This window comes from Nicrophorus vespilloides, unplaced genomic scaffold (genome assembly GCF_001412225.1).
Source record: "Nicrophorus vespilloides isolate i.1.1-1 unplaced genomic scaffold, Nicve_v1.0, whole genome shotgun sequence".
Lineage (NCBI taxonomy): Eukaryota > Metazoa > Arthropoda > Insecta > Coleoptera > Silphidae > Nicrophorus > Nicrophorus vespilloides.
In genome coordinates, this window is record NW_017100080.1 from 703,288 (window position 1) to 714,254 (window position 10,967).

Below are 10,967 nucleotides of genomic sequence, written 5' to 3' on the forward strand. Positions count from 1 at the left end.
TCTTTTGTCACTTCTTCAACCGTTTTTCTTTTCTTCTTTAATAACGAATCATAGCATGTTTTTATTGGTAATTCAATAATGAAATAAAAAACAGCGCCTCTTATACTAGTGATCAGTAATACTCTTAGTTAAAGTTATGCAATAAAAGTGCACTTGCGTTTAACGGTCCAACTATAATAACACATTTGAATAATTGTGTAAGTCAGTTGGAATAGAAATCCAAACGCTCCTATGCAATTATTTTTTGTTTTATTTTCTTGGTGTCTTATAATTCTCTTCCTCTCATTTCTAAAACGATATATTTTTTTTTGTTTCAGGAGAAAGAGAAAACAATGTATTGAGGCTAGCAAAAGGTGATAGTTAGTAACGAGGTGAAAATTGTTTCGCGGACGATTTGTTATGTAAACTGTGGCGAGCAGAGAGATTTCCGCGAAAATTTCTTTTCGACGTCTTCGTGCCAGTTCTAACTTGAGTTGCTAGGTGAATGCATTAGTAAAACAACAAACAAACTAATAAGAATAATCAGGTATGAAGCGAATCCGATATTCTGTACGCAGTCAATTCAAAGATTCAAACGCGCGAGCGCATACAATCGCGAGAAAGTGCTACATATAAAAGTTAGTTTTAGTTTGTTTTTTTTTTTGTTTTTCTGGTTGCAAATTTTATATTTTCTCTATTTCTGGTTCTTTGCATTTTTATAGTAAGTCGTAAGCTGTGCAAATTTTACAGAATTGTTGTTGCTTCAAACCTGAAGAAATTGTATTATTCATATGTTATTAACAGTTTGTATATTCTATAAATGTTTTTAATATTTTATTAATTTTCCTGGAAGTTACAATCTGGATTTAACGAGAACTATTGTAATTTCAATAATACTTCTTTTAAGTAACCATTCCATCAACATTTGTTGATATAAAAACATTTCTTACAGAAACTGGAACAAAATTAAGTCAATAGTAATTTTCATTTTTTTCTATATGATAACTACTTTTATCATTTGTAGTGAAAGTAATAAAAAAATGAAAGTTCTAAAATGCAAAAAAAAAAATATTGTAAAAAACGCGTTGATCTTTTATGTTTATGCAATATGCATATGACATAAAATTATAATCATAATAAAATAGAAAATAATCAGATAAAATAGCAAACTTCATAATCGCAGAATAAAAAAATCTATTGAAAATGCATCATCATGAAATGAATTTGTTTTATAATTTAAATATATCAAATAATTTAAATTAATTATCAAAAACGAAAACTTTAATTTTTCATAAAAATGCAGTGATTGTATCAACTTTTAAATAAAATTTACAGTTGCAACAGATCCATTTTTAAACATATAATGGATTTTATTTAAGCATTTCAATTATGTGTTATAATATTCACTTCTAGCTTAAATCTCGATTTGTTTTGATAAAGTACAACAATACAACTTTATAGTTTACATAAATATTCCAAAATCGAAAATGCATAATTTACGAAACACAACATTCAAATAAAATTTAACATAACCTTAATTGAGAAACCATATTTTATCACTAAATGATAAAAATGCTTTTATGACATATTTGAAAATAAAACAAAATAATGAAATGTTCTTCTTATTATTTTTTTTTTTCAATTTAACTTTTTAATTACTATATAAATTTATCTACCTGACCAATTTGTGATTTTAATGTAATGTTCTAGTCTAGTAATAATATTATTTAGAATCAAAAGCAATATTTGTCAAATGCATTGTAATGAGCATATAATATTTTTTACTTATATAAAGAAGATTTTAGATATTCTAAGTTTAATTTCCCTACTTTATATATTGTTTATCATTACTGACTTACTTTTCAATTTTTGAACACAACGAATTCATGCCTGTTTTGATTTTTAGATTAGATTTAAATAGAAATACGAATAAATTAAATGAACTTTAAATTTATCGAAATTATCAATTTCAGAATTTGTAATTAAATTTTTGATCAGAAATAAATTCGTGTGCATTCACTACATTCATACCATTAAAAACCTTTAATCTGTAATAGTAAGACTAATATATTTTCATTGCTTTTGCTGTAACTTGAATTTTAATAGTAAATATAAAATATTTTAGTAATAAAATATACTAATTAAATTAATTGCACGAGAACATAATTACACTAAAATAAATAGACGATTTGACTCGACTCGTTACATAATTATACTGTTAAAAACATTGAATATTGTAATGTTACAGTTAATGATTTTTATGAAAGAATAAATTGACATAATGAGATTAGTAAAAACGACGTTATAAAAAAGTTTATATTAAATATCTAATTCTATGTTTATTTTCTTAGTGATTAATTATTCTTAATGTTGATGTTAATGGATGTGGTAATGAAATATATCACTAAGGAAGTAATTAATTTGGTATTGTAAAATCTAAACAGCTTAATCAATCAATTGAAATGCGTTGCTTAATAATAGCAAATCTCTAAATGTCTCGGCTCATTTAGCATTCAGATTGAAGCGATCACCTTCCAAGCCTGGAATAGGCTGCATTCCGGTGAGAATTGTTTGCAATTAGATTTTTTTCCCGTTCGGAAATAAAGGCAGAGAAAACGCTTCTGTGTGTCCGACACAGAGTAAGTCTTTTCTCTCCTTGAGTGCAACGGATTAGGCCTTGGGGAAATGCAAACACGCGGTGATTTCTGTTATCCTACCATTATTCAATCCCGCTCAACGCAATTCGAATTCATGTTATGAATTATTAACAACAAAGTATATGTGGTTTTTCGTTTTGCATATGCAGGTATCGACAAAATGCTCTTCGCCGTCTGCACCGTTTTGTGGTCCCTCTTGCAATCAACCTCAGCTCATCTTTCCGAAGACGATGCTACATTGCGAACGGTAAAGTATCATTATTTATTTTAAACTAAAACAATATTTAGTCTTATCAATAATTAAGAAAAAGACAAGTAAACTAAGTCTCAACATCAAAACTATTTTTAACATAGCAACAACAGGTACCCAAATATAAATTTGATTTTTTTTTAAAGAAACTGAGAAATTGTGAAACATATTAAATACAAATGTTATTTTTATTAAAAGTACTCCATTAGTCCGGTTTCAAATAGTTAGGGATATTGGTGATACCCGCACTATGCGAAGTATTCCCGTACTAATACATGTAATTCAATCTACACCAATAAATACAAATAAATTGAATTTCTGAAGATGAAGAAAATCTTATGTGAATCTTTATTACATTAAATCACTAAAATTATATAGGAAAATTACTTTAAAGAAGATTTAATAAGATCTACTTTCCTATGAAAGTTTGTATTGAGTATTCAAGTATTATTGGTACTTGACCTAACCTAATTAAAAGTCTATAACGTGTTCAAGACATTAACTCTATGATTAATAAATATTGATAATTAAAGCGCTAAATAATTATATCAATATATTTTTAATTTTTAACGCAAATTGAAAATTCGATAGTTGGGAAATTAAATTTCGATTTATAATTTGTATGTTTTTGTATTCCCATTTCTTATTTTCTTTATGCCTTCCAGAAAATAATAATTAAATTGCAATATTTAATCAATAAATAATAATAAACATAATTTGTTGCATATAAGCAAACATAAAAAGAGTTTTTTAATCTTAGTTTTCTGCATTTTATTAATAAATAACTTTGTTTTTTAATTTAACTATTATAGTGTCACCAAAAAAAAAATTCTATAAAATTTGACACAAAACTCTCATAAAACGAATATACATATATTAGTATATTCGACTTCATCTGTCAGAATCTTAATAATTTACATATCTAGTTCATATTAAATTTATTATTCTTTGATTAAAATAAATTCAATGAAATTAATGTGATTTCAATCAATTTATATAAACTTATTTTAAATGCATTCTTTACTTTTGATATCAATTTAATATGTAATTTAAAAATTCAATTTAATTCAAATATGATCGTTTTTTTTTCCATTATACTATCGAATCTCTTTGTGTAGTTTATTTTTATGGGGTTTTAAATTCCTCTTTTTTTAAACTGATTACTCGCACTATGCAAGGTATTGATGTATTTGAATTTAAAGTTAGTTGGAAAATATTAATTTCATGGTATAATTCTATTATTTGTTTCTTTACCATTACCATTTTTAAGATTAATTTTCTATTTAATTCAATACAAATAAGAAATATAAGATAATTAAATAATCTATTTTTGTAGTTTTTTGTATTCATTGTTCTTAGAAGTAGATGTTTATTATGTAATTAAACTAAAATTGAGATTACATATATTTACACAATACACGGCCCATGGTCAAGTAGGTAGGTAAGATAATTACCAACAAATACATGCAATAGGATTCTAACATCACTTATAACTTAATAATTATCTTGGAAATTTAATTATATGTGCATAACTAAACAACAACATCCTAAAATTGTCTTGGACAGAGAATGGTGTGATAAATAATATATACGAGAGATCTAACAAAAGTTCGGTAAGTTGGCTGGTCGGTAGAAAGCGCAAGAAAGTTATTGGTTATTTCAGTAGTGTGAGTGGGCGGATTTCCCCATTTTTCTGGTTTCCCAACATTTTTTTTTAAATTTGTGATCAGCATGTTTCTTTGTAGTACTTAGTAGTTACCGTCTGACCAGTTTCCAGTGAGATAGCAGCTACCACTTTTGACCTCATAAAGTAAATCGATATTATCACTTTTGTTGCTGATTTTAGTTGTCTTACTTTAACTGGGGGGATTTGCACCTTTTGCGCTCCATATCGTGGACTGCAGCTTGGTTTCTTGGTCGTACTTATAGAATCAAAATTCATCACCTGTTGCAATTTTCCTAAAGGTGCTAGACTCCATTTTCAAAATTTTCCAAGAAATATTGGGCAAAACGAACACGTGTCGTCATTTAAAAATCATGGAATTGATCAAGTGGATTTCTTCGTGTAGCCCAAGTGATGACTTAATATTTACAACAAAATCATGATATTCAAGCCCAGTTCATCACCTACCATTCCTTATGTCATTCTTGCTTCTTCGTCAATTTTTGCCGTCACCAGAGAGACACAGAAAAATATCCGTCTGGAATCTTTAAAACCACTTAGATATAGTCACGAGACATGGTGATTTCACTCTATATGCATTTTGGCATTATTGGAAAATTTGCATAGGCTTTAATTGACTTCGAAATTTCTTGTTATGTTAGTGATGGAATTTCTTCTATCTTTACATCACTTATATTGCGTTTACTCGTATCCATTCTTACCGATATTCTTGAAATTTGACATGAAATATCGTATGACTTTAACAAATTGACAAACAACTTTTGTTTTTCACCTCATGCTATAGTATATAATTATACATTAAAAAAAGTGATACTTGCACTAGTCACTAAATATTATACATACTTATTCATTTGTAAAGTTTTTAATAAAAATATGTATATATATATTATCACACAATGGATAACAGAGAGATCATATTGTACAGCTATTTTAATTTAATTAATAATTTTATGTTAATTTTAACCATTTGTAATTAACTACTAGACATTACAATCAATGTTCAGTTAATGCACATAATTTGTAAAAAATATCTTCAGTCATGAATATTCATTAATCGAATAGTGAATTTCCATGTAAACGAATACAATTACGATTTTTTGATACATTCGAATTTCTTCACATTATACCGATGATAACAATGTTTCAATTAAATACAAGGTCAATAAAGTACATCGAAACTAACATACACATGTTTGGTACATTAGTTTGGTCAGAGTTTACCTCCAATACATTGTACACCTGTTAAAATAATGATAAAAACAATTAATGATTGAATTAACAGTTTTTTTTTATATTTTTATTAGCCTGAGATTATTACAAAATATGGGTATCCTTTTGAATCACACCAAGTTGTGACCAGCGATGGATACATCTTGACACATCATCGAATTCCCAGCAATAGTACGAAAAAGGCTCCTATAATCCTCCACCACGGCTTACTTGGATCATCCGCGTACTGGATTCTGAGACAACCAAAATCTCTAGGTGAAAACTATCTAATTAACAATGCAAGAAGTTTACATCATGTCTTAAATTTGATTCAGGTTTCATGCTATCCGATGCTGGTTACGACGTGTGGTTGTTGAATAATCGTGGAAATGAATACTGTGAAAGACATTCGCATTATAATCCTCAGAGGGATCGAAGAAGCTTCTGGAACTTCAGTTGGCACGAGATCGGCGTGCACGATCTTCCCGAGACGATCGACTACATACTTAACGTGACTGGTTCGAAGAGCCTCTACCACCTGGGACACTCGCAAGGCACGACTGTACTCCTGGTGATGCTCTCCGAAAGGCCCGAATACAATTCCAAAGTGAAGATGCATATCGGATACGCACCGGTTGCTTACCACAAACACACCACGAGCTTCATGTTCAGGGCTTTAGCTCCTATAGAAGCAGTCGGAGGCGTAAGTTTTCTTCATCAATTTCAAGTTATTTAGTATTTATATAACGATTCCAGTAGTTGTCCGCTCTGAAGCTGTTCCTTGGCGAGTTCAACTTTGCACCGAGCACCGAAATGCTTAGACAACTGGTTTCATCTTCCTGCAAAGACAACGATAAAACGCAGTTTCTCTGCTCCAATATCTTCTACATGACGATGGGCTTCAATCCGAAACAGATGAATACCTCGATGCTTCCCACAATATACGGCCACTTCCCTGTCGGCTCTTCTACCAAACAGTTGGCCCATTACATACAAGAAATGAATTCCGGTTCGAACAGAAATCGCCTGTAATAACCGTCAATAACATACATATAATTTTCAGGTAGATTCCGGAAGTTCGACTATTACCTCTTCGAAAACCTGAAACGCTACAGTCAGATCTCTCCACCGGATTACAAGTTGGACAACGTGAAGATTCCTTTCTACGATTTTCATGGAGGCAAAGATGCTCTGGCCCAACCGCCCGATGTCCTCCGGTTACACGGAAATCTTCCTAACCTGAAGAAATCCTTCTACATTCCGGACTGGGCCCACATGGATTTCATATACGGCATTGACGCCGAAAAGGAAATTTATTCGAAAACTTTTGACATCCTCAACGGCCTAATATAACTTTAATTACACAAATTAATAGACTAAAACATTAACTAGTATACAATTATTCACGTCTTTACAAATGTTTATATAGAATATCGGAACAAAACATTTTCAAAGCAGTAAATTGGTAAATTGGAAATTTGTAAATCAAGAACTCTCGGTTTTTAAATTCAGTATTTTAGACAACCATATTTTCATGTAAATAGCACCCATTTTTTAATTATCTACTTATCTTTAAATTTGACCGTTTCAGCTGCAATTAGCAATATAAAAATAAATCACAATCATGTATTGTGACAGGAAGTGCAATTGAAAATATGTTTTTGTATTAGATGTATTAACAATATAAATTGTAATTTGGACTTATATTTTAGAAATTTTAAAGAAAATTATAGAAACTTTATATTTATAAGTCATAATATAAAATGTAGAAGTTTAATTATGTTAGTTACCATCGTGATAAATAATATATTAGAGAAAAATAAATTATATTATATAATCGTAGTGGTTTATTTACATTTTCCCATTATTTTCTATACTCTGGTTTATTTATTTAATTATAAGATTAACTGTAAATATTATATATTTAAATTTAAAATAAAAATTAACATACAAATTTATGTTGAATGTCTCTTACTATTGATTTTGCTATCAAGAGATTGCATGAATTATGAAAACTGAAGAAAACAATTTTATACTTAAAATATTTAAATAAATCATTTTGTTATGATGATTTATTTAGTTCTAATCAATATAAGTATGGAAAATTACTATTTAAATTTAGTAATTTGAATTTACTTTCATTTCAAATTTTGTTGAGGAATTTCCTTGAATGTAAAAAATCAACTATACCTTGACTGAAAAAATGTTGATTGTTACTAAGTAATAATAATTATGAAGATTATATTTTAAATGATTTGTAAGTATGTAGGTGAAAAAGGTAGATCTGTGTGTTTACATGAATTGTATCAGTTGGAGGTTTGAATTTGGCGGGTTAAATTTCCCGCGCCGGAAGTTCTAAACCGGCGTTAGGGGGCGGTCGTTTTGACTAGCTGAGTGGTCGAGTATAGTATGAGTGCCTCTCGCGTTCTGCAACCACGCGTGTCAAAATGGCGAAAAAGAAAGTGGAGGATAAAAACAGCGAAAACAGTGATAATACAAAAAACGATGGTGAATTATCGTCCACCGAGGAAGACCCCAACTTCAGCGATCCTGAGGACTTCGAAGACGACATCTCCAACGAAGGTAAACAATTTAAAAATCATGTCAAGATCCTATGTGGCTACAAAATGGTGATGCATGTGTTTCTCGACGAAATTAAGGTTCGATTATAAGTATAATCTTATATTATGTTAGCCGGTTTATCAACACCTTTATTTGGCCGAACACGCAACGTGCATCCTGTAATGTTTCATTGATGCCAGCATATGTCAAGCTATGTTGAATTTAGGTTAATTTTTAATGTCAAATTAAATTTTCTTGTAGAACTTCTGGAAGATCTCCTGAGAAATAAACCAGAGGAAACTGATGGAGTTGAGAGCGTTATTGTTGTTGATGGTGTGCCAGTTGTTGGTCCTGACCGTATTGAGAAACTAAAGTCTGTCATCAACAAATTGTTCACCAAGTTTGGCAACATTGTGAATGAATACTATCCAGTTAACGAGAAAGGTTCCACCAAGGGTTACATTTTCTTGGAATATTCTTCGCCATTACATGCAGCAGAAGCAGTTAAGTTGACTAACAACCATAAGTTGGACAAACAACATACCTTCCTTGTCAATATTTTCACTGACTTCAACAAGTATGAGAAGATCCCTGAAAAGTGGGAGCCTCCAACTCCTGAGCAGTACAAGGGCCAGGGTGATTTGCATTATTATCTATTGGAACCTGATGCGTACGATCAATTCTGTGTTGTCAATGGGCCTGGTCAATCAGTGCAAATTTGGCAAAACACCCAGCCTGAACCTACCTGTGTGGAAGACAGACAGATGTGGACCCAGACATACATTAAGTGGTCACCTTTGGGAACATATTTGTCCACTTTCCACAAGCAAGGTATTGCCTTGTGGGCTGGTCCCAACTTCACCCAATACAAGAAATTCTCACATAACTTGGTTCAATTCATTGATTACTCACCATGTGAAAAGTATTTGGTTACTTACTCTCCTCAGATTGATACAGACAACCCAGATCAGAAGAGGATTATCATTTGGGACATAAGGTTAGTTTTTTGCATCTTAATTATGAGTATTGTTATATAATGCTGTTTTCTTTTTAGGACTGGTTTAGAGAAACGATCTTTCGATCCTGAAGGACCATCAGCATGGCCCATTTTCAGGTGGTCTCACGATGATAAATACTTCGCCCGCATGGGTAACGAGATTTTGTCAGTGTACGAGACCCCCTCGTTCTTCTTAATGGACAAAAAGTCTCTCAAGATTCCTGGAATTAGAGACTTCAGTTGGTCGCCGACAGATAACATCATTGCCTATTGGGTTGCCGAGGATAAGGATGTACCTGCTAGGGTTATTCTCTTGGAAATACCGAATAAGCAAGAAATCAGGAGTAAGAATTTGTTCAGCGTGGCCGATTGCAAAATCCATTGGCAAAAGTCTGGAGACTATCTTTGTGTTAAGGTAGATCGTTACGCGAAGGTGCGCAAAGAGAAGAACGAATTCAAGTATTCCGGAATGTATTATAACTTCGAGATCTTCCATATGCGTGAGAAACAAATCCCTGTAGACAGTGTTGACTGCAAAGAACCGATCCAAGCTTTCGCTTGGGAACCGGTCGGCACCAAATTCTCTTTCATCCACGGAGATTCTCCGAACATTAACGTTAGTTTCTACGGCATCCGTATTGGTCAAGCGCCGATTCTGCTGAAGAAGTTCGAGAAGAGATCATGCAACCATCTGTTCTGGTGCCCAACCGGACAATACATCGTTTTGGCCGGTGTCGGTTCGAACGGAGGATCTTTGGAGTTCGTGGACACCAAGGAATTCTTGGTGATGAACTCGACAGACCATTTCCAAATGTCCGACGTCGAGTGGGATCCCACCGGTCGTTACGTAGTGACCGGAGTGTCCGTCTGGAAGACCAAGGTCGATACCGGTTATTGGATCTGGTCCTTCCAAGGAAAGATCCTGAAGCGTATCAACCAAGAAAAGTTCGCACAGTTGCTGTGGAGGCCTAGGCCGAACACGCTACTGACCGATCAAATGCAGAAGGACATCAAGAAGAACTTGAAGAAGTACTACGCCCAATTCGAGAGCAAGGATCGCATGAGGCAGACTCGTGCTTCCAAGGAGTTGATCGAGAAGAGGGCTGCACTGATGGAACGTTTCAACGAGTACAGGAAGAGCAAGAACGACGAATACATTGAGAATAAGCCTAAACGTCTAGCACTTAGGAATAGTAAGTTCATTTGAATTAAGCATACTGCGTGCAGATAAATTAACTAACACTGTTTCTTTTTATTTTCAGATGTTGATACTGACGAGTTGGATGGAGATACGGAGAATGTAGAGGAGGAAATAGTTGAATTCTTTATTAAGGAGGAAACCATTCTGATCGACTAGCGACACAATTTGCCGGTGAATTATCTTCCTGTGTTTCGGTTGCAGGACACAGGAGGAAACAGTGTGTGTCTCGGACAGGTGGTGCATTTTTTCTTTAATAAAGCGTACTTCTACCAGAACATTTTTTGGAAGTTTTTTATATCCCTAGCAAGACTATATTAATCGGTTTGGTTTTCCATTTATTTTCATCTTTAGTATTGATTTTAATATAGTATTTGTATAATAATAATAGTAATACAAGGAGATCAACTTATAAAGTCCCTTTAATATTG

At 32.2% G+C, this 10,967-nt stretch overlaps 2 protein-coding genes across 2 annotated transcripts; both read left to right on the top strand.

Annotated features, from left to right (window-relative positions):
• The first annotated feature begins 2,625 nt into the window (after window positions 1–2,625).
• LOC108566851 (lipase 3-like) lies at window positions 2,626–7,363 on the top strand. The gene is made up of 5 exons (XM_017926933.1): window positions 2,626–2,883; window positions 5,875–6,055; window positions 6,115–6,482; window positions 6,539–6,788; window positions 6,843–7,363. The coding sequence occupies exons 1-5, from the start codon at window positions 2,797–2,799 to the stop codon at window positions 7,130–7,132; spliced, it is 1,176 nt and encodes a 391-aa protein (XP_017782422.1). The 5' UTR covers window positions 2,626–2,796; the 3' UTR covers window positions 7,133–7,363.
• An 828-nt stretch (window positions 7,364–8,191) lies between these two features.
• Window positions 8,192–10,816, top strand: LOC108566894 (eukaryotic translation initiation factor 3 subunit B). The gene is made up of 4 exons (XM_017927006.1): window positions 8,192–8,362; window positions 8,603–9,338; window positions 9,396–10,531; window positions 10,601–10,816. Exons 1-4 carry the CDS (start codon window positions 8,227–8,229, stop codon window positions 10,693–10,695), a joined length of 2,103 nt encoding a protein of 700 aa, XP_017782495.1. The 5' UTR covers window positions 8,192–8,226; the 3' UTR covers window positions 10,696–10,816.
• Window positions 10,817–10,967: the final 151 nt, after the last annotated feature.